The sequence below is a fragment of the Phasianus colchicus genome, chromosome 8, assembly GCF_987193195.1.
Source record: "Phasianus colchicus chromosome 8, bPhaCol1.hap1.1, whole genome shotgun sequence".
NCBI lineage: Eukaryota > Metazoa > Chordata > Aves > Galliformes > Phasianidae > Phasianus > Phasianus colchicus.
Window position 1 is genome coordinate 3595071 of NC_143443.1, and position 23343 is coordinate 3618413.

Below are 23343 nucleotides of genomic sequence, written 5' to 3' on the forward strand. Positions count from 1 at the left end.
TAGGTGTAAACCCTGCCTCTTCTGTAGAGGCAGTAACTGAAAGTAGAGTTCAAAACAGTTTTAAAGTAACTCCTTAATTCTTCTGTCATTGTCTGTAAGCACGCAGCAGTTCTTTCAGCACGTGCATTAAGTAAAATGCTTCATATTTTGCAGATTGTATTTTGTGTAGGGTTTATTCTGAAGCATCTCTTTCTCACTACAAATTTTTATCCAGAAAAAGGTTTTCAGGGATAATACACTAGCTGAAACTGCCTTGTGGAAAGGGTTGACAAACCTCATCAACCAAGTGTAGTTAATGAGCAGCTCCCAGGAAATGCTTTTTAGTCGTAAAAACACCAGGTGACATTTATCTAGCAGAGCTAGCTGAATGGTGATCATATCATCATAGAATGGCCTGGGTTGAAAAGGACCACAATGCTCATTTGGTTTCAATCCCCTGCAATGTGCAGGGTCGCCAACCAGCAGACCAGGCTGCCCAGAGCCACATCCAGCCTGGCCTTGAATGCCTGCAGGGATGGGGCATCCACAGCCTCCTTGGGCAACCTGTTCCAGTGCCTCACCACCCTCTGGGTGAAAAACTTCCTCCTGATATCTAACCTAACCCTCCCCTGGCTCAGTTTAGAACAACTTCCTTGTGTCCTTTCACTATCCACCCTTGTAAACAGCTGTTCTCCTCCTGTTTGCTGATGTTCATTAGATCTTTTCCACACTTTGCCATGTACCTTCACTGTGGTTTTTGCTGTCTCCAAATCGAACAGGTGTTATTTGACTGAGGTAGGAGATAGATTTCTTTATTCCAGGGCATCACTTTGAACATTCAAACATAACAAAGAGTAAACTTTCCCTTGCTGGTTCTTGGAAAAACCATGCTGAGTCCAGGGAAAAAGGTCTTCAGCAATTTATGTTGCTATTTCTGTCTTTTGGCCAACAGATAAGAAACTACAACTTCTCACTGAAGGTTTTTGCAGAACTTTTCCAGAATGTGCAATTGACCCTGTATACGAAATTCAGTTACCTAAAGAAATATATTCCCTTACTGATGTTTTCCATTCCATAAAGGAAAGAGCATATTTCACTGTTTCATTGTTTTTTCTAATAAGAAGTGAACACCTGCTTTCTTTCTTTCAGCCCTGCCTTCATTTCCTTTAGTTATTAGCTTGGCATTTAAGACATTTAAACTTAATTTTCTTTCTTCCTTCCCCTTCCAACACCCACGTCCCCAAAAAGCAGGATGCAAGCCTTCAACTTTTCTTTTTCTGGGTTTATTTCCAGGGGGATACTTCAGGAGACTACCGGAAAATCCTACTCAAGTTGTGTGGCGGAAATGACTAAATGGAACACTGAGCTTTCACTTAACCAAAAAAACAGAGAGAGGAGAAAAAAAAAAGAAAAAGGCAGCTGCTGTTTTCATGGTTTTGCTTTAAAGCATCTTTTTTCCTAAAAGTAAATATGTTATGGGCTGTCTCTCTTAAAGCAAATTGCTAGATTAAAAAAAAGCAAAAAAAAACGCACACAGAAATCAAGCTTATGTGCCATCTGCTTAAGGTCCTTTATATTACCTTCTACAGTTGAAGAATGAGAGGTTATTTTTCAGCTTGCTTTATTCATCAGAAATAATGATTGTTTTCTGGAGTGAAAATCATAATTGTATGATTTAAGGCTTTATTTTGTACAAATATCACGTGCCACTTTATTGCTGTTTTTATATATATTGTAAACAGAGGTGCTTTCATACTTACACCTCACATTTTTGTGTCCAGCTAAGACTGTTTTAAAGAGGTTTTGTTGAGTTTTGTTTTCTTTACTTGGCTGCATGTTTCTAAGTTGTGTTCCACGTTGCTTTTTCACCAGGGCAGCTGTCACAAGGCAATAGCGATGTTGATATGAGGAGAAGTTCTTCAGTTAATGTCTTTCAGGTTTTGGATTGTGCCTTAAATATCTAAATATATCTAGGACAAGATTATAAAATTAAAGCTGCCTATCTTCTAACTCTTGGAAAACTCTGCTTTTTGTTGTTCGTGTTGATGACATCTTTGCCATTCTCAAAATGGGAATGTAGAAATGTTAAAAAAGAAAAACACCTAAATTGAAGAGGCATAGAGATAGGTTAGTTAAAAGGGATGGCTTATTAATCAACAATGTGCAAAATTCTCTGCTTGCTGCACACATGATATGTAAAGGCCAGATAGGTCTTTTTTACCTAGAAGAAGTTGTGTTGCTGTTTGTCATGGAAGAACTCAGATGTTTTGAATGTATGTTTAAAACCATAAACAGATTTTGAAAAAATGGAACAGTATCATTATTTAGTGGGGAAAAATGCTTGTGTGAGATAAACAGGTAAATAGATAGGGACTTAAAACATTTATCTTCTTTTAAAGTATATGCTTTTTCTTTTTGAAACCTTTTGGTTCCCCTGTCTGTACTCCTTTGCATGTTTCAATGATGCTTTTGTCCTAAGGTATTTCTTTTTCCTCCTCCATTAAATGGGATAGATGTTGGAATGAATTTGAGGTTGCATTGTCACTACAGCAAGGCAGGTAAAGAGTGTAAATCTAGCAGAAAAATCTAGCAGGCTGTGCAACCTATCTACAAGATTTGACATGGATTTGCAACAAGGACTCTTACTGCAGTCAGTGACAGCAATGTGACCAAAGCCAGACCATGCCACATGTCTGTTTTTGTCAGACAATCTAATTATCTCAAGAGGAAATTGCAGCTGAAAGTATCTTCAACTATTTGCACTCACAGGGAGGACTCAGTTCCTTTCCAGGGAAGGAAGGTCTTTGTGAATTATGGGAGGTTTGTTAGCTGCATTTTGCTCTGGCACCCTGTCTGATCTTATTTTCTTACTGAGAATGCTGTACTTGAAATGCACTTTTAAGTATGGCCACTGAAAGATGTAAAATACAAAGCTTTGAAATGGTATCTAAAAGCAAATAACTTTTTATTGAAAAGCAAAAGAACACAGAATGAGAAGTACTTTCAGGATTGTACATCTCTGCTCAAGTTCTGGAAACACCAGGGAACTTTTTAAATGAACAAATTTGCAACTGTTCATAACAGCCATCCTGTTACATTCAGCTGTCTTCAGTCTCTGCTGTGCTCAGCTGGCATCTGTATAAAGAAGATGTGATGTAGTTATTCTTGGTTACGAGGTCGGGATCAATTTTTCTGGATAAGCACGATTTAAAACTTGGTAACTGTTACTTCACAGAGAGGACAATTCTCTATTTGATTCATCAAAGCACAGAAGGAAGGTGCTAGAGCTCTGCAATTCTTGAACTGGGTGGTAGTCAGTGCAACCTAAATTTGAGCAGTACTTACTGTAGGAGTGTTGCAACTAGGCAGAGGTTGACTTGGGATTTCCATTTTAAATTTACTGTTACTCTTCACCAGGATTCTTTCTTAAATGATCATTGCAGGGACATAGGTTAATTCTTATCTGTTAACTGCCCCTTACAGAGGTTTGGACATAGGTTTAAATGTTAGTTTCTCGAGCAGTTATGGTGACTGTTTCTGTACAGCCAACAGCAAGAAGAACTAAAACATACCTTGTACTGCTGTCTGCTTTCAGCTCACATCGTATCACTGAAGTGCACTACAATATGTGAGTATATATACATGCAGCAATAACAAAAACTGACCTCATAACAGTAGCTGGGTGTTGCTCATGCCTTTCCAGCAGAGGTTTACTCTCTGCCAGCAGTGTCTCTTGCCTTTTAAATGAACTATCGATGGGCATAGATTGAAGAGAACAGAGTGCTGTCTAGCATTTCTAGTGCTGGGGAAACTACAGACATCATTGCAGAGGTTCACTGTCCTTGGATCACATATACATTGTCTTTTACTTGAGTCTCTTTTGCTGCACTGGTTCTTGTTTTACCTACTTTTACAGTGGTGAGGAAATGGAGCTTTTGACTTTGCAGCAGCGTTACTCAGATGGGCCATTTCAAACTGAATTGGACAATGCTAATATCCTCAGTTGATCAGCCTTTCTGTGTATCTCCTATATCTAGCTCCATGCCTGGTTTGTTCACTTATTTTGCTCCCCTCTCTTTAGTGATGGTTGTGACATTGTCCAGAACTGAACCCTGTATTTAAACTGATGCCTTCACTGCACTGAACTGAATGAATGAGTTATTTCTCATCTGATGTGGAAAGAAGATGGCATTTGGAATAGCACACGCAACCTTCTTGTTGGTTTAGCTTATATCCCACTAAATACTTACCATCAAAAATGTCTATCAGTGGGGTTCCTCCGGCGATGGGGAGGTCTGATGTTGTCTCACTGATGATATTGAGGAGTGATTTGACTTCTGATTCTAGATGCTCCACAGTTTTTATTACCTTCTAATGGAGAAAAAAAGGATAACAAATGTAGAGGGGGGCAGTCAAGTGGTCAAATGGAAGGAATTGTGTACCACATGTGTTAGTTCAAGAGGTCTTGCTATCCCATACTACTAACAGCTGATTTTGTTCTTCATTGCAATTTAATGTGTTCTTCATGTTACACTGGCCTCTAGTGGCACAAGTATTAGAAATCTGTTTGGCAAGGCTTAAAATACAGCATTTATAATGCAACATTTTTTTTAGTCTAGAGGTTTAGTGTATTCCAGGAACCAGTGCTGCAGCTCTTACCTCTTCAATAATATCTAAGCGTTCGTGCATTGTATCGTGTTCATGGCACCAGCTTCCCAAACTTCCAGGTAACAGACTGGTAGGGTCTGCAGCAGCTGGAAAAAACAGCCACAGTTAAATTAACAGGAGCTTTCTGGTGGTAACGTTTACCTTTCTGACTTCTGAAATTGTATTTGGTGTGCTCAAGAGCATTCTTTATTAAACAGAGCCTGTCTTGTCCTAGGTGGAAATAACTCAGTTACATACAGATATACCCAGCTGTTGTGAATGTTTCCTGGCAGCATACAGATTGTCGAAGTTGTTTGGAGCAAGCTGTTTTCTTCTGATTGTTTGCTATTTATTTACTGTATTTGTGTTTATTTCACAAAGCCTTTTGTTTTCTCTCTATGTAGGGCAACCTTACTGTTTACTCTAGCTCAGATGTGTCTCTACAAGTATAAAACTTAAGTGTTGGAAAGATCTGCCTTAGGTATAATAGAATCTTATCATAGAATGGCCTGGGTTGAAAAGGAACACAATGACCATCTGGTTCCAACCCCCTGCTATGTGCAGGGTTGCCAACCAGCAGACCAGGCTGCCCAGAGCCACATCCAGCCTGGCCTTGAGTGCCTGCAGGGATGGGGCATCCACAGCCTCCTTGGGCAACCTTTATCAGTTCATCTTATCAGTTCATCTTGGACTCTCATCAGAAGCAACTAGCATGGTAAAGCTTTGAAGAGCAGCTGAGTTTGTCTACTTAGACCCTGAATGGATGCAAGCTGGTAATTCCATTGTGCCAGTAATGTGTGTAACCATCTAATTTTGAAATGGGAAGAGAAATGGGGAAAATGTGTCCAGCTAGTGCCATTTGTTGGCCAAGTCACTCATGATGGTATTATATACAAAATCACTCATCTGTTAGTTACCTCTGTTTACCTCTCAGTACACGTGAGCTCTTTGGACATCTCATTCTGCTGGCTGTACTCCATGTAAGAGCAGTATCTGCTGATGTCTGTGCTCGAGTGGAGCCAATTATTTTTCCATGACTTTTGCACAGTAATCTTTGGGTTTTAATACATATATGTAGAGCAGTAACTATTTAAAAACCTGCTACATCGATAGCATATCTGGTTTTATTAATGTTAAGTCTTATTCTTATTTGAGACCTTCAGAGGCTGTAATATTGAGGAAGCAGCAGTAATTTACCACCATTTGATTGTGATGGAGAAAACCAGAGCACCATGTGAGCTTGTGTTATAATGTGTGCTTAAAGGCATAGGAGGAGCAACTATTACTGTTTCCAATAGTGTTGTGTGAGAGCAGTAATTGGAACCTGGTGCAGTGCTTTATATCAAATCTGTGCCATGGATTTAGGTGTTAACGTGGCATAAACTTGTTAGTAAGGGTTGTAGCAGTTTGATGGTATCAGAGATGTGCTGTGAGCTGGAATGGAATCCTTGAGGGCAGGGAGGAGGAGAGGAATAAAACGTGACCTAATGTACTAGATGTGCTGTTATTTAAAAATTGCTTTGGCACAGTTTTAGACTATGTTTGGATGCGTTTGATTTGTAGGCTTTGTTGGGTTGGGTTCTTGTGGTGGGATCCTACCACGAGGTGGTGCTGTGAGGACAGGATCCTACAGATTTACTCGGCCCGTTTAGTGCTTACCAAGACTTGAAATATGGCAGCTATGTAGAAGACAGCTGCTTCACGGTCGTTGTTGGTATTTGGGGAATGTTATTACTTTCTCATTTAGTAGTCAGGTTGAACCATACTCCAAAAAATTCGGCTTATTTACGTGGTTTTTTTCGATCATGTTGCCAGAGCAACGTGGAAATGCTGAATTGTTGTGTCAGAAATGGAGGCTACAAAGCAATGGCCAGTCTTTCTCTACAAACCTTTTCTGCTCCAACAATAGCAACGAGATAAGCTCTATCTTAATGTCAGATATAAATAGAATTTCCACCTTTCCAGTATTCCCAGCTCTCTGTCTGTGTCACGCCTGATTCAGCATCTGCTGAGCTGCTGCCCATCATGTCAGAGGGAAGGCCCTGAGTCACGAGGTGGAGTTGGAAGGCTGTGGGCCTCCCTTGGGTGACAGCCAGCACCTGTTGTAAGTGTTTGTTTGTGGAGTTTTGGCCAGCCATAGGCTACGTGCCAGGCTTGTTGAGTTTTGTGCATTTCCTAGAAATGGGAAATGCAGGAGAGCTAATGCTGGCTAGTTCAAGTCAGCGTTGGCCACTTGTCTTTCTCTGGTTGTGCATCTTGTATCACGCTGGTCCATAGAAGACTCTGAGTTCTGCCTTTGGAACAGCAGAAGTAACTGTTTGTCCTGTCTAAATCAGTCTGATCCAGAGGCTCTGACCTTCCCAACCTGTGTAATGCCACAGTGAACACATCTGCTGGTGCTCTGCAGAGGCTCTTTTCAACTTTTTCCTGACACAGGACCTTAAATTCTCTAAGGATCCCTTCAATCAAACACGATGTGATGAGGTCCTGCTCAGAATGCCACTTCAGTCATTACTTCATCTTATCTCTTCTGTGTTAAATATGTTTCTTCTCTGCACAAACCACATTATTTTGCATGGGCTGACTGCCACTGTGAGTGTGCACAGATAAGTAGGTGAGGCATAAGGATGACTGACTTAATACTGCCTTGTATATGTGTGCACAGCTAAAGGTAGAAGCTGAATTGCAGGTCTCAGTAGCATTCTGTTCTTTGGGATGGTTGGTGCTTTTTTTTGATGCAGAATGAGACAGCTTTCTTGCAGTGCGGATGCATTGCCAATTTATAGACTGCAGTGGGTTCATTGGAGGGGGAGGAAGTGTCTCATCCAGCCTTATAGACCTAGAGCCACAGGGCTGATGCTGTAACTAAAAAAGTTGACAAATGGTCCAGGCTTACGTGTCTCATAATCTGATACCTCTTGTTAGTGAGTGACAAGAGTTAGGAGAGAGTCTGTTTTAAAAGCAAAATGGTTTTAGTTCCCAGGTTTCATGGCCTGGGTTCTGTGACCCAGAAGAAATGCTGTCAGACAGGGCCTGTGCCTCTGTGCCTGGTTAGCAGCTTTCTCACCACAGCAGAAATGCTCTCCTGCTTGTGGTGCCCTTACCACCACACCAGAATGGGACACTGCAGGAAGGGACAATGGGTCAGGCAGACAGTGCTCTGGTCACTGGAATTCCTTGCCTTCTGCTATTTGCAGAGCTTGGGCTTGAGGCTTTGGCTGCTGGAGACCTGGTTATTTTGATAGCCCACAGCCTTTGTCTCTGGGATGGACTGTTCACAGAACACGTCCAGTTCCTTGTGCATAAATATGACATATGTGAGTCATTAGGCTGACCCATACTTTTATTATGGCAAGGATTAAACTCTTAATTTATTTACACTGCCAATCATCTAGAAATTCTGACTTTCTGTTTTGTACGTTTTGTCTTCCATGTCAGGCTGGTAGTACCATAAAAGCAGTGTGGTTCTACTGCCCTGTGCTGTGGTACTGTCAGAAACCAGTAGAAGGAGCAGAGAAACAGAATTGGAGTGAGATTTAAGGATGCCAGCAGACAAAAGAAGTGCTTCTGTGTGAGAAGTTTAAGCAGGACCCTCTCATAAACGAGAAGCTTGCTGTTGGGTTTAAGGATGTACAGTGGTTGTGACATTGCCTTTTCTACATGTGAACTTCTTCACATGATCTTGACATGCCAGTATCTGAATTATATATATATATACATACATCTGCTCTCACACTAAGTATAAAAGTGAATATAAAATTGCTCGATAGCTTTTAAAAAGTATATTAATCAATATAGATATATACCTAGTGTGTGCTCACATATAATATGTAGGCATAAGTAAATGTGCACCTCATAGTGAAGTTGGTGTCAGAAGTCAGAGGGTAATGTTAACTTGCACTTTACCAATAAAAGTTCTACAACATAGCATTTCTGGTCCCAGACCATTAGTTGTACATGTCAGCAAACTCTCTTGTCCACATACCTGTGTCACAAAGGCATCTGATAGGAGAAAAAAGTGTTTTCAATTAAAGCATCACAGAATTGCAAGCTGGAACACACAAATTCAGTTAAAACACGTTTTTAAGACAATGAATTGAAAGTACCATCTGCATTGCTTGTATTCTTTATAAGGATAATTCTCAAAGATACGAGTCAAACAAAAGTTACAGACTAGCTGTAGAAAATACTGGGTTGGGTTCTTTGGGGGTTGGGTTCTTTGGGCTGTGTTACAAAGAAGGTTGAGCTAAGTGACCATAACGTTTAAAATGCTGGTTTTGAATTGATAAAAAAGACCTTTTTGTGCATCGTTCTGTAACCATTGTGGTTTTGAGAATTGACTGAGAGTTCATGTTGTGCTCAGCAGGGATGGTGAGGTAAAGCAAAGCAGACCACGGGCTGAATGAAAGACAAGTGAGACCGAAAAGGAACCAGATGGCTCATAAAGCCTGAAATCATGTGATGAAAGTGAATAAAAAGGAACGTTTTTAGCTATTGAAGGAGACATGCTCCTGTTTATATTACTTTAGGTTTAGCAGTACCATTTTATTCCTGTGGTATATAGCAAGAAGTGATGTGATAGCTCCTACTGAGAAAACAAAACTGGTAGTAATGGATTTGTGTTGCAACAGGAAAAAAAAACATCATCACTTGAGTCCATTTGGTGACCCCTTCCCAGCTCATCTGAGAAGAGCATGATGGATGTCCAAAGGCTTTTGCCAATCGCTGCTTAAATTGCTTATTATCTAAATATACTGTTGGACTTAACGTTAAAGCACAAACGTAAGCTCGAAGTGTTAGCTCAAGAAATTGCACAGTTTGCAAGTTAAATTCAGCTGCTTTTGCAAGTGAGTACAGAAAAGTCTATCAGTATTATCAGTAATAGCAATATTAATGCTTTCAGAACTAGGTCAATCTTAAGCCGAGATTGCTAGTCATGTTTGGTTTGGTGGGGCTGTTCTTGAAAACATCAACCTTAGTTGCCAGTTATGTCAACCCTCCAATCTCCTTTGGATTTACGCACACCTGAGTTTTGTATATGTTTATATAAAGGAAGGAAGATGAGAATAAAATGTTCCTCTCTTGGTTTGAAATGTATTTCCAACATGCTGATCTTGAGCAAGCAGCCAGGGAACCTTGTCTCGTGCTTGCTTTTGCAATGGCAAATGGCTGTGAGAAATCAGAGGGAAAAGAAAGATGGGCTATGTAGCTTGCAGGTAAGTTGCTCTTATTCATTCTGCAAGTTAGGAGAGGATATTCTGATGTTTTGGGCTCCAAACTCATGTTTCCCTTTGTGACATATTTATTTCTAGATGTATATGTATTAGGTTTTGAAACGAAGGCTAAGTCTTAGGATAATTACAGCTAGTAGCTATAAGAGAGATAGTTGTGTATGCAGAAGAAAATGAGCCATTTCAGGAAGAGGAGGAAGCATGTTGTGGCATATCTAAGAATGTAAGTTATGTAGAATGGGTGAGCTTAATCTGGCTTTGAGAATGGAGGAGGTCAGAGAGGTGAGTATTTGATGTCGCCCATAAATTTGGAGATGACCACTGGTATCTGGGGATAAGGAGTTGTGAGGATGTGGCTTTTGGGCTGTGTTTAACTGCAGTCATGGGGAGCAGGGTGTGAGGTGAGTCTGTGACTTATTAGTCAACTCTGTGGCTGTGTAGCTTGCATGTGAGTAAGTTTTGGCTGTAGAAAGAAATATTTTAGTACAGGAAAGACAATCTTTTCAGTATTTTCCTAATAGTGAAAAAATTCTAGGAACTTGACTGAAGATGTGTTTTCCTCTGACAGGCATTTCGTGTGTACTGCAACCACTCAGGAAGTGATGTATGATATATACACACACACACACACTACATCCCATGTATTCATGGAGTGACCCACAACTGCCTCACTCAGAACAGATCAGATGAATTTAGAAGTACAGCTTATGCAAGGGAACAGCAGAGTCCTGTATTTCCAGACCCCTGACTTTCCTGCAGTTTGAGAATAGCCTTTGCTTTACCCACAGAGGTTACAAACTCCAGATAAGTCAATAATAGAACATAGGGGTTTTACAAATGGGTTAAATGTGTTAGGGCTTGCTCCTAAGCAGAATCCTTATTTCAGGTGTCTTGTGTTCATAAGAAACACCCTTACAAACTTCCATTCTTCTTTGTTGAAGTTCAAAGATGAGTGTTTGCAAAGACTTCTCTTGAACTGGGGACAGTAATGACTGTAGGCTTCTGTAAGAGAAGGAAATACCTATTATGTGGGGTGTAGTTGAAACTACTGTTGGCTTATTAGTAGAAAATCATGACTCAGGCTGGTTTCAGATAGTACCTCTCATGAGTTTTACAGTGGATTTAATTAAACCATTTTCAAGTTCAATCTTCTGGGAGCAAAATACTGCTTTATGAGAATGCAAGCAGTTGATTTCATGCAAAAATAGGCAGTTCTGAAGGTTTGGTTGTGTTGTATTTTTCTCTCTTCAGTTTCTAAACAGTACCCTGCCTCTGATTGCTGAATATCACCTTTATAGTTGCCCATTCACTCCAAGACCTCATGAGTCTACCCTGCCTTAGGTGTAGCATGTGGATATCAGAAGATCCTCAGTATTCTGAAAAGTCATTCTGTGTTAGCTTTGAGGGGAAAAAAGCACTCCTTTAAGCATGATTTGCCTTTTCTTGCATTTAAAACCAGATGAACCACAACGTGCAGTATTGAGCAGCAGTGGTTCCACTCAGGCTCTCCTGTTGCTCTGTTCTCAGTAGCATGCTCAGTATTTGGATATGCTCATCTAACTGGAGCACATCACGGGGCCCAGCCTGCTTACCCAATTGCCTGATAATTGTTTACCTGAGGATTCCAGGTCATAAACACATAGGAGACATTGTGCTGTTGGGGTGTCGCACCCTCAGAACAATTTGCCCAGAGCTTTTTGTAGGAATGGCATTGCATTTAAATGGGGCAGGTACTGAATTGGCCCAGTGCACGTGGCTATATTGAATGCTGTTTTAGCAGCAGCACCATCTCACAAACTAACCCAGCAATAGCAGCAAGGAATGAAAAGCTGCAGACATCAGGTGGGAGCCTGTAATGAATCCAACTGGATGCCCACATCAACCTCTCACCTTGAGCTGCTTGAAAGCTGACCCTGTGAACGTGAAATTGTTCCTGTTAATGGCTGAATAAAAACATAAGCTCTACTCTGTCCAACCCCAAACCATTTTTAAGAGGAACTGTTGCTAAACAAAATAGGAAAAAACAATGGATGAATCACGGGGGTGGAGTGGTCAGGGGAAGGATCTGTAAGAAAATGAGGAGTTGTGTTCCTCATCTCAAAGGTAGAAAAGGGAGAGTAGGAATGACTTTTCCAAAGTCCTTCAGCCAGCCAAGATATGTACCTGGCTGTGATAGGCACAAACTCAAACCCTTCCTCAGCTTGACTTGAAGAAATGAGCCAGTATGGACCAGGAATTCTCTCTTTACAAAAAAGTATTTCTTGCTGCCTCCCTGTGGCAAGAGCTGTTCTGAGACTGAGGCTCTTTGTTTCCTTATTCTTTTTCTTATAGATGATATACTTAGAGAGTGAATAAACAAAAACAGTTTTCCTGCAGTACTCGTGGGGTGAAAAGTAGTCAGAGTGCCCTTGCTACAACTGATAATTCATCACAGATAAACATTGTAAAGCCAGTTGTGTGGGAGGGAGATGGCAAGAAAGAGTGTGTGGGATTTGGGGGCAGAGGGGACAAAACAGTTTTTTGGAAAATGTTTTGAATGTAATGGAAACTCACTGCCCTGCCACGAAATACAAACACTGTGTGTTGTCAAGCAGTCGGAGCAGAGGGAGAGTGATGCTGGGCCTCAGCTAGCGGAAAACACATAATGCAAACAGGCTGTGAAGCCAGGTTTGTGGTAGCACGGGGACTATAAATCCTGGGGCTAGCTGAACAGAATAGCTTTCAGTCATACCATCAGCTGAAATGCTATTACAAGTTTGGTTAGCACCAGCCCTGACTTAGATGCCAGTTTATCAGCTGTTGTGTGTTTGTTTCTTCCTCCCAAGGTATTTGAAGAAGGAACTGTGAGCCTCAAGAATCTCAAAAAGTAATGCAAAGCAGAAGAGACAAAAATGCAGTATTGTTAACAGCACATCTAAAAAGGAGGTTTTGAGTACAGGAAAATCTGTCTCTGTTCACCTTGAACGAGGAGGATTCACGTATGTGTTGTTACTGTTCCAGTTCAGTAATGATGGAGTTGCAGGGAGCTGGGTGCAGCCCATGTCAGCTTCTGAAAAGACACTGATTGTGTATATCCTTGCTCCCCTGAGATCTCTAAGAAAGCCATGTGCCTCTAGGACAGATTCAATAGCACAGAAGTAGAGATTCTCCTCTGCAGCAGACACACACCTGTGATGCCTTCATATGAAACCCATAAAGAAGCAATTCTTTATCTCCCCCACCTGCCCCCATGCAAAGACTTAAACCGTGCTGCGGTTTCTGCTTTTCATGCTTGGAGTCACTCACCAAAGAGCTCCTGTTCCTGCAGGACTCCAGCAAACACCAGCACCCAGATGAACAGCATGGTCCCACGCTCTGCTCTAGTCCTGGTGCAGAGCACAGCAAGCTCCCTCCCAGGCTGTGCATAGACTGCTCCGTCTGTCTGTCCAGCAGTTCGTGCTGAGGTTTAGCCAGAGCTAGGAGGAAATATGCCCAGGCTGAGCCAAGATTCTGAAGCTGTGCTTTTTTTTTTTTTTTTTCTCTTTCCTCCCTTTAAAAAACACCCTTCCAGCTCCACAAAAAGTCCAGTTATCCAGGCAGGCTGGCAGAGCTCCAAGCTCCCCAAAGTTTTTTTTTTTTTTACCCTGTATTTATTTATGCAGCCTACAACTGGAATGTGCTGGAAAACTCTGAATTCTGTAAGTACAGCAAGAGGGGCAAGAAAAGGAGGAGAAAAGAGAGGGGTGCGGGATGTTTCTTTCCCTGTAGGATTATGTCTAGGGTGTGGAAAGCAAAGGACGGTGGAAAAGATGGTATCATTAGACTTATGCAAAAACAGGGTTCTCATGTTATCTGTTTTTAAGACTGCAGAAAAATGTCTTTTGGGAGGGCAGAAGTTCTGCTGGACTGAGTGCAGCAGCCTTGTGTTGGTGATGCCTTGCCTTTGGAAAGCAAAAAAGGCTCCTCGGAGCTCTTCCCAGTTTGGAAGGTGTTTGAAATAAGTTAGATGTGATAACACCATGCGTAAAAATAGCTCTGCCAATGGCATTCTGACTGCGTGCTTGATTTCCAGCAGGTCTGAGTTAAATGTTTATCTTCAGAGCTTATGGGTGTCGATTGGATAAGTGTCTGCGTAGAACACGAGGAGGTAAGTCTCCAGCCCTGAGTCTGCTGCAGGTTCCTGGCACAACCTTGGTCACGTCCCTCCCAGCTTGCAGGTCTTTTGTTTCCTACCTTTGAAGGAAAATTAATAATCCTTCTAACCCAACTTAAGAAATAACAACAACAACAAAAAATGTTTGCCAAGCATTTTGTGTTGCCTGTGTAAAAAAAAACAACAAAAACTCACACAAATTCTTACGTTTTTATCAAGGAGTAGTTATTACAGAGCAAGTTAGGAATGCATTGCAAAGCTCTTGTACAACTAAGGCTGCACATGCTGCTGTACAAAGGCTATGACTGCTGAAATCAGAGGTTGTCTGTGCTGAGGCTACAGGGGAAGTGGAAGCAAAGTCAACAGACTGAGGATGTGCAAATGCTGTGCCGGTGAGTTCTTTACCACCAGGATGTTGACCTGCAGGAATGAGAGCCCTGTACTACTTCGGAGGGAGAAGCCTCGGGAGCAGGATAAGGCTTAGGAATAGTTGGTTTCTTTTTTCTGAGTATGTTTGCCTGGACCTTTGTCCTTCCACTAAGTGCCTTTCTCAAGCAGAATCTCCCTTGTGTTCTCTTTCTAAGGGAGCCAGTTGGTGGATGCTTTTCTGCTGTACTTTACAATATACTATTAAAAAGCAGTGAATATTCATTGAATTGCTTTTTTCCTCTACACCAGAAAAGCTATAAAAATATATTAAAAGTGCTGTTGTGGACCACCACTGGGGAGGTCGCTCAGCCTCTTACTGCACATTTCCTGGAGATTCTGAATGACTTCATCTCAGGTTCATGAAACAGCTACGTTCTTTCAAGGCAGTTCCTTCTTATTTGCAAAATTATGTTTCACTACAGTGAGATCTGATACCCACAGAGAAGTAAACAAAACAGTGAGGATTTTCTCTAGTATGGTACTCCAGAGGTTGTTTCTATAGGGAGAGAAGTTCATTTGGCATGAGGGAAACACAGCCAAAAGAAATACCTATGGCAATTAAGATTTTGGTTTTCAGTAGGGCTACCTGTCTAAAGCATTTTGGTGATCTTGGATAATTGCCTAAGTTGATTACTGTTGCTGGTAAGCACTCAGAATGAAGTTGGAGATGAACAACTCTTAATCAGCACCGTGAATTAGGAAATATTCGAGGTGCGTGTCAGAAATCACTAAACTGCAAAGCAGATTGTTCAGTGCAAGGCAGAAGATCTGGGTGTAGTGGAGAGTATGTGATATGTATAAACCTATTTGTCTTCTGGAAAGTTAGTCAGTCACTGATTACCATCAGAGAAAGCATTCTTCAGCATATTCATCTTGGAAATGTCCATATATGAGAATATAATGAGATCATATGAATATAGGTTTGCACAAAATCCAGCTGTTGAGATGTTCCCAAGACACCAGCAGCCAAAGAAAGCATACCAGTGAACAGGGATGGGAATTTCTGCCAGCAGGCAATCTGGCAAAAGGGAGAGCAAACACAAGGTTTGAGTCTATTTTGGGAACGTTGGGTTTTTTTTGTGTTGTTTTTCTTTTTTTGTTTTCTTACAGCCTTTCTGCATCTCTTTTTTGGATGAACCAAAGGCTTGGCAAAAGCGAGATAGTAGATCATAGCGATACAACTGAGTGCATAGAGAGGAGAAACAGAATAAACAAAGGCCATGTGTCAGCAGAGGACGTGTGTGCCATGAGAAGGAAGATAATATCATTCTTGGGCATGAAATCCTGCAGCATGGGCTGGTGGAGGAGTATGGCTGAGCGTAAACTTGGCAAAGGTTGAACTGCAGTCCCTCATGACTGTAAGTGAAACAGAGAGAGAATTAAATGGAGATTGTTTCTAGGAACAAAAATACAGTCTAAGACCCATTCATGTAGGGAAAAGAAAGTGCCTTACATGCAGAGAGGAAAACGGAAGAGAATGATCTCTGTCCTGGATTTAGCACAGAGGGACAATGAAATCGAGGTGAGGTTACTGTGGATGTTCCCTTGGGAGAAGATGCTTACCCACCAGAGTCTGTGGAGATTTCTCATATGTTAATTTATTAGCAGCCAACTACTTGTGACCTGAAGTTTTCACCACTTGTAGGCTGCTGAATCCCTATTGTAAAATGAGGCTTGGTTCATGATTATGCTCGAAGAGGTGAATTATTTTCACCCTCTTAATTAACTCAGTTCTTGACTGCTGAGTTGAAGCAGTAATTGAATGTGTGCAGAAGCAGAGCTCATTGCCTGGAGAGACTGATTTCCAAAGAACAGATACGCAGCTTGTCAGCTGCTTCCAGGGGAATTAGCTTTGCAATGAGTGCATCATTTGGTGAGCAAATGGAAGGTATCCTGGAGTGGTGATGTCAGCAGAATGAAACAGTCGTTGCCACTTGCAGCTTTCAATTGTGGTAACCCAGCACCACATCCCCAGCAGAATGCCCTCAGCCTCCTCATCTCTGTTGCTCTGGGAGCAGTCTCCATTGGTGCTGCAGGTCTTGTGGGCTGTTGCCTTCTTTCCCAGCACAGCCCCCTCTTCAATCTGTTAGATAACAACTTGAATTAGTGGTTACTACCTTCAAGGAACGTCAAAGAGTGCAGTGTTCTCTTGTCATTGTCATAAAGGCACAGTCTTAGGTTTCATTAAAAAAAAATAAAAAAGCAAACCCATGCAGTATTACGAGGTGCTGATGAGATCAGTTGTACCCTGCTTGGAGAAGGTTAACAAATGTGTGTCATGGAATAGAGCACTCTGCTCCAGCCTTCTCCAAAACAATACATTTTGTACCGTGCCTAAGGCCAGCAGTGAGTCAGCTTCTCTCTGGAGGCAATTCCCTTGTGTCATCTTGGTGCCAGCACGCTAAGCTGGGTTCTATTTGCCAGCATTAGGTAAGCAACCGATGGGTTCAGGCTGTCATGCATCTGTGACTTCAGCTTCCTGAGCAATCATCTGCAAGAAATCTGAATCACAAGACTGAAGGTGGGTTGCATGGGGTGTTGGTGAGTGGTGCCTTACTGGTAGTTTTGTGTTGTTAACCAGCTGTTAGATCCTTTCATTTCCCAGATCTCACTGATGTTAATGAGCCCTACTGTGCCACAGGAACACCTATGGAACAAGCTGTGTGACATGCCTGCTCTTTCTAAAGAAAATACAGCTTCATCCTGAGCAAGCTGTTTTAACTTTATCCTTGGGTAAACTAGCGAATGTGAAATGGACCCTTGACTCCTAACTATGTTGCACATATGGGGCTCTGGTGATGCATACTGCTTTTTTATTATTTATTACCGCATCCTTTTGCTGTTGCAACTTTACATCCACCCATTTGAGTCACATTAAAAAATGTGAAATAATTCGGGACTCCACAGCAAATAACACTCTAGATAATAACACTCATGGGGGAAGGACTTGATTGTTTTCAAATTGGGATGACTCAGCTGGTGACTTTAGCAGGCCAGTGTTGCACACCCCACTAAGTAAAGGAAATAATGGCTTGAAACTGGACCAACGTTTTCACTCTGTGAAGGAGTCATTAATACCTGAGAAGCTATTCATCTGCTGACTGGCATCTTGCTGAGCACGGCTCATGAGAAAAGGCAGTGAAACAGAGGTCTGTGTTACTTAATGTCTGCGTACCTTTCTCCATTAGAGAACTCATCAGCCGTGCATATGAAGCCCTTGAATACAGGCAGTATTTACCATATGAGCTAGCTGTGAGGCACAGATGTTTAATGAAACAGAAACAGCTGGGAATAAATCCGTTTCAGATCAATAGTCAGCCTGTTCCCATTTTTGCCTTAATTACTGCGAGATCGTGGATAGATTCTAAAGAAACTATGATCTGCCAGAGAAGCCAAGCCAATCTCTTTACTGTCACTCCCCTGGAGATTTATAGTACATGTATTACTTTGCAGCTGATGTAGTTAAAATCCCAGGTTAAGGCTCCTTTTGAAATGAATGTGGGTTAGGAAATAAGATACTGTAGCAGGATGTTAGTAGACCTTGTCCCATCTTTAACTGCAATTCTTCTTCAGGCATGCTTCCGACACTTTGTCCAAGGCAGAGAATGAGTAAGAATATGGAATGATTTTTTTTTTTTTCTGTCCTGCTGTGTGGTGGATTCTGTTCAGCAAGAATTTGTACAGTGAGCTGTTACTGCATGGGGCCAGCATCTTGCCTCTTTAATTCCAGCTGCTAAACGTCGTTAGGAGACAATGTGAATACTTACATAATGTTGCTATTTAACAAGAGAATTTGTTGTAGTTGCTAGAGGGAGATTTTGTAATCATGAACAGGAAGAGAAGTGCCCAGAAAACAATTTCTATTAAATGCTCATCCAGGGCATGAAAAACCTTGTGAGACTATGGACAAATAGATTAACAAGATTAGCATTCACCGCAAGCTGTAGAGTCAGGGCATTAACTCATGCTTGTGGAAAACAGATGTGAACTCTGGATTCCTGTCTTCCAACCTTTGTTTTGAATATTTTTCTAATGAAATCCTTGAAGGGCGATCAGTTCCGTATGTTTTTGGGGGAGGGCAATAATGGTTACACCTGTTACTGGTTTGCTGCATCTGCACGGGTATTCTGGTTAGTGCTAAGGACAAAATTAAGAACAAAAATTATCACCTGAAACTTGGTCCTTACAGGAAACCAGCATAGCACTGATGCTGTTTCTAATGCCAGATTTTAGGATGCCCTATCTTGCTTTGAGAGATCAGTTGAATGCAGATCTATTAAAATATCTGCAACAGTGCACTGTCTGGATGTAATAGAATGTATAGTTTTGCTTTTAAGTAACCTACTCCATTTAAACAAACTTACTTAATTCTTATCCACCACCAGAACTCACTAGAAGAGTAACAGAAGTGTTGTTTCTTAGTTCCCATACTCATCTCTGCCTTTTTAAGAGGATGTTTTTCACCCAGAGGGCGGTGAGGCACTGGAACAGGTTGCCCAAGGAGGCTGTGGATGCCCCATCCCTGCAGGCATTCAAGGATGGATGTGGCTCTGGGCAGCCTGGTCTGCTGGTTGGCGACCCTGCACACAGCAGGGGGGTTGAAACTTCATGGTCGTTGTGGTCCTTTTCAACCCAGGCCATTCTATGATGATATGATTTTGTACTTTTATGTAAGCGCTTCCTGGCTTTTCCTGCTTGGGTATTGCTTTTCACCATCTATAGCAGTGACTGCCTTAAGCTTCTTCTAATTAATGCTGAGAAAAGAGAGGAAGCAGCAGATTAGTGGATAAAATACTTGAGAAGGGAATGGAGGGTTTGTTGCTCATGTTTACGGAATAAGAAGCATCGGAAGTGAGGACAGAGGAGTCATGTGAGTCATCGGGACTCTATAAATAATTTCAAAGCAATCTGTTCTCTATAGACTTCATCATCAGGGAGGTAAATGACAAGAAGCTGATAAGGCAGGTGGTTTTGAATTGAGAAGAGCTGACACTGGTCTAGGGAGCAGAAAGCGGTTTGCTTAAGTTGGTGAAGAGGTGCTATGCTGAGAGCAGGAAAGGATGGGGCCAGGATGGGGCGGAGGGCAGGAAGGAGCTGAGCGTGCTGCCCGGTGGCAGTGAGGCAGCCTGCAGTGGCAGAGCCCTGCTTGTCTGTCCAGGTTGCCTCGTGCTGCTCCGGGAGCTGCTCTTCTCAATCCTTCTGCCCCCATCTTCTGCTCAGCTTTTGATTTCTCTTGATCTTCCCACAATTGCACTCAACGAAGCTGAGTTGTGGGCTGGATGAGCTGATTCTGAGCACAGCGTGAGCTGCAACCTAGAGCTTAGTGATTTAATTAGACACGGCGGGAGGAGAGGGAAGAGGATTTAGATCAATGAGAGTCTGGGCTAAAGAAGCTGGCTCTAGGCTGTTATGTACTTGACCTTGGGATTACTTATGCTAACCAGCAGGCAAAGGAGTTGAGCCCATCCCAGGAGCAGCATTGCAGTGAAACGTTTATCGCCTTGGCAGAGGCGTGTATTCTTTACTGCAGTTGCATGTCCAATGTGTCAAAAACCTTTGAAGGCCTTTTGAGCCTTTGAAAGCATCATAGAGGAGGTATCTATAGACTGGTAGATTTGAACCTTTTTGAGTAATTCTCTAATCAAACAACTTTGTTTCAGGTCACATCCACTTGTCTTTTAAATGCTTGGGGATTTCTGTAACCGTACGTGAAACTAATGACTATAGTAAAGCCTTCCAGTCATACGGTGCTGCTGTTCTGTTTTACTGCTCTCTGAAATGGTAGAACGTGTTCCACTATTTGCCATGCCTGTGCTCTGCATGGGCAAACTGGTACCTCAGCTCAGGGCTCACGGTGTGTGTTTTCAGCTGGTGCCTCTTCCAGCAATGCGAACAGATAGTCTGTCCCACATCAGAACCTTGCACAGAGCTCACCCAGACTGTTCTTTAGACTCACACACTACAAACCTGTTCCTTGAATTGACAGCTGTCCTTTTTCTCAGCCCCTATAAAATATGCCCTATTGGAAATTCTTTGAATTTTCTGTATATCCACACTGATTTTCATAGCAGTTTATCACCACATTCCTGTTGCACCAACGCATTGCCTAGTCATAAATTGTATTTCTGTTTTGTGTTGCTACTCTGAACAACTTTTTCGCGTTTCTTTTTGGCACAAGTGTAGACTGTCTCCACCCTTTTTCCTTCTGTATCAGACCAAGTTCTGCAGTGAGCTCTCCCCTTGGACAGACTATCGTGTCCCACCCACTGAGGTTGGAAATGTTATTCATTTTATTTACTGTGGGGGGAAAAACTTGGCTAACCCTTCAAGACTATCTTTCAAGTCCTGTAATTCAACGAAGTCTTTATTGACTGTGCTAATAGCTATTTCTCCTTGTGCTCTCCAAACTGACTTCTCTCTGGTTTCAAGAGAATGAGGCACTGTTTTCCATTTCCAAACTGGCCAAATAGTCTGTAGTTCAAATCAAATCTTCTACCATCAATGCAAAAGGCAGAGAAGTCAGTTCCAGTCTATCCTGGGGCAGATACTTAGTTGCTTATAATTTTTTGGTTAGCCTTCTGATCAATACTTCTAAATCTGAACAGTTATTGGGCCATTCCTTAGACATCTGCCCATTTTCCATGTGTTTCAGTCTGCAAGTAGTGATCATCTTGATCCTATTTGAGACAAAAAATAAAATGAAAGTAAACCACTTCATTCCAGTAGCTAAGAGGCATTTGAGTTAAGGCTAAGATTATGTATCAGAAGTTAGCAGGATCAGGGAAATCGCTATGGGTGTATAGCACCTTCCTGGAAATCACTAATGCCTTGGCCAACTAGTTCAAAGCCATATCATGATAGAATGTGCTTTGTGATGTAGATATATTAATCAGCATGGCACATAAAAGGTAGAATTTCCTCCCAGTGACTGAATGCTCTTGGTGGCAGTGGGAAGAAGGCTGTGACATCCTATTGCCATGACTTTCATTATTGCCATGACTTTCATTATTGCCATGACTTTCATTATTGCCATGACTTTCATTATTGCCATGACTTTCATTATTGCCATGACGTTCATCCTATTGCCATGACGTTAGCATCCACCACATTAGCTGTAAAGCCCCCCTGACAGCTGCAGTCTGAAAAGGCAATGAAATCAAGAAGGAGCTGTGAAGTCCATCATTACATTTTTGTAACTGCTGCTGAGCCATCGATTGCTTTGGTTCACATCTCTTAAGCTTTGAATCAAATAGTGTAAAATCTGTACTTGAGGTGATCTTTTGCTAAATATGCCTTTAGATATGTGTTTGTTAACTTAGCAGAAACATTGCCCTTCAGCTATATTTGTAACTGCCTTGATACAGAAGGACAAAATTAGTAAACTCTCCATTCTGGACAACCTACTTTTCTTCCCCGCTTACTGTAGAATTGCACATAGATTTTTTTGCATTCTGTTAAAGAAACAAACAAAATCAAATACTGAATCTGCTTATATATATACAAGGGTAAATTTCAGCCCTTCAGGGTGCAGAGAACTATGGACTAGAATCTTCAAAGTTCAGTAGAAATTAGTCTCGAGAATTAGGCATCTCCTTTCCAACAATACATGAACACCTGAGGTTTGTCTTTTGCTTGATTTCTGCTTACAATTCTTTACTGAGTGTTTGCCTTTCGCTATTTGCTGGTGCTTTAGAAGTTAAGATCAAATCCTGTCTAAAAAGACCTAAAGAATATTAAGATGTAGGCAGATGGATGTTTCTCTCTATGAACAGCTTCATGAAAAAATATTTCTATAGCAATTTTCAAAGAAGTAACCAAATATTTCACTTGTCTAGCTCACAGTGCTCAGCGGTACACTGGAAAGAAACCATCCTCCATGCTGTTGCCCTCACCCAGGAGGTAGTGGTGTTACAGCTGAGGGTAACTCATACTGCGTTTGATCGAAGACTGGGATTCTTTAAGGAAGTCCAGAAGAACTTATTAGGAAGATTCAGGCTTTATTTTTCATTTTATAAATCTTAGGATTTAAGATCCTGGCCATTGCCAAGTAAAGCTTAATTTAAAAACGTTTTCTTTGATATAAATGAATGAAATCTTACATTTTAATGTAACTTGAATTTTTAATAAACAGGAAAAAAAAAGGCAAGGTTAAGCAGTAAATCTGATTTTGGGTGGTCTTTAGTGTCGATTCCAAGGCATACTGAACCAATGGTGTTCTGATTTGAGACTGTGCTCCTGAATAATGTCATTGACAGAGGTATTGCCTTCTGCTGGGGACGTCTGGGTTTTAGGCAGCAGCAGGTATGGTAATGCTTGATTATAATTGCGTTGGTAAAGACAAATTAAATAAGTAGGAATTTCCTAGTGAAATATATTAGGAAGAGGAAAACCAGATTAAATTTCTAGATTAGGGCTGCTGAGGTATTGAGAGTTTTGAAACAACAAAAAGAGGCGTCCTGCTTAGATAAAGCACAGAGATGCTCAGAATGCACTGTCTGTTCAGGGCGACAAAACCCTGCTGTGTGAGAAAGGGAAAGTGAGACGGTATCTACAGCCATCATCTCTGTGCACAAAGATAATGAAGGTAAGTACGTAAAGTGGCAGACAAAGCTTAAGGATCTTGTAAGGACAATGAAGTTTGACAGGCAAGAATGAGAAGAAGACGCATCTAATAATAGTGTATTTAACCGTTTATCTCTCATTAAGGAAATAAGCAGCTCAGAAAATGGTCATAGTTAACTTACAGCAATTAGCACGATGCACAGTCAGCATTTCCAGCACATGCTTAGGTAAGGATTTTGAGAGGATGCTTGACGTGGGCCTAAATCCACAGCAGAAGTTTCCATGTACCCTTTTCCCCCCCTGAGCTGTGTGTTTGGTAGTATTTTTGGAGGATGCTGATTCAGTGCTTCACGTACTTCCATC

The 23343-nt window shown here is 41.5% G+C and overlaps 2 protein-coding genes across 6 annotated transcripts in view; one reads left to right on the forward strand and one right to left on the reverse strand.

Moving 5' to 3' along the window:
• ANXA11 (annexin A11) overlaps positions 1-2291 on the forward strand; it is a 31964-nt gene extending 29673 nt beyond the window's left edge. For all 4 annotated transcript variants that reach the window (XM_031602502.2, XM_031602503.2, XM_090144733.1 and 1 more), the window contains one exon: positions 1273-2291. In XM_031602502.2, the coding sequence (XP_031458362.2) occupies positions 1273-1332 (60 nt within the window). In that variant the 3' untranslated portion in view covers positions 1333-2291. The remainder of the gene's footprint in view (positions 1-1272) is intronic.
• A 631-nt stretch (positions 2292-2922) lies between these two features.
• On the reverse strand, positions 2923-13354 carry PLAC9 (placenta associated 9). Of its 2 annotated transcripts, XM_031602508.2 has the most exons (4): positions 13143-13347; positions 4639-4733; positions 4230-4350; positions 2923-3114 (listed from the first exon to the last, which is right to left on the reverse strand). In XM_031602508.2, the coding sequence occupies exons 1-4, from the start codon at positions 13198-13200 to the stop codon at positions 3104-3106; spliced, it is 285 nt and encodes a 94-aa protein (XP_031458368.1). In that variant the 5' UTR covers positions 13201-13347; the 3' UTR covers positions 2923-3103. The 2 variants fall into 2 exon arrangements, with proteins under 2 accessions (XP_031458368.1, XP_090000860.1); XM_090144734.1 differs by lacking the exon at positions 2923-3114 and having other exon boundaries at positions 3642-4350; positions 13143-13354.
• Between the last annotated feature and the right edge of the window lie 9989 nt (positions 13355-23343).

Excerpts from the sequence above, each read along its gene's own strand:
- PLAC9 (XM_090144734.1), bottom strand. The coding sequence starts at position 13,200 with ATGCTGTTCATCTGGGTGCTGGTGTTTGCTGGAGTCCTGCAGGAACAG. Across the intron at positions 4,734-13,142 it reads GCAGGAACAGGAGCTCTTTG|CTGCTGCAGACCCTACCAGT; the intron begins GTGAGTGACTCC and ends TGTTTTTTCCAG. Across the intron at positions 4,351-4,638 it reads GCTTAGATATTATTGAAGAG|AAGGTAATAAAAACTGTGGA; the intron begins GTAAGAGCTGCA and ends TTTCTCCATTAG.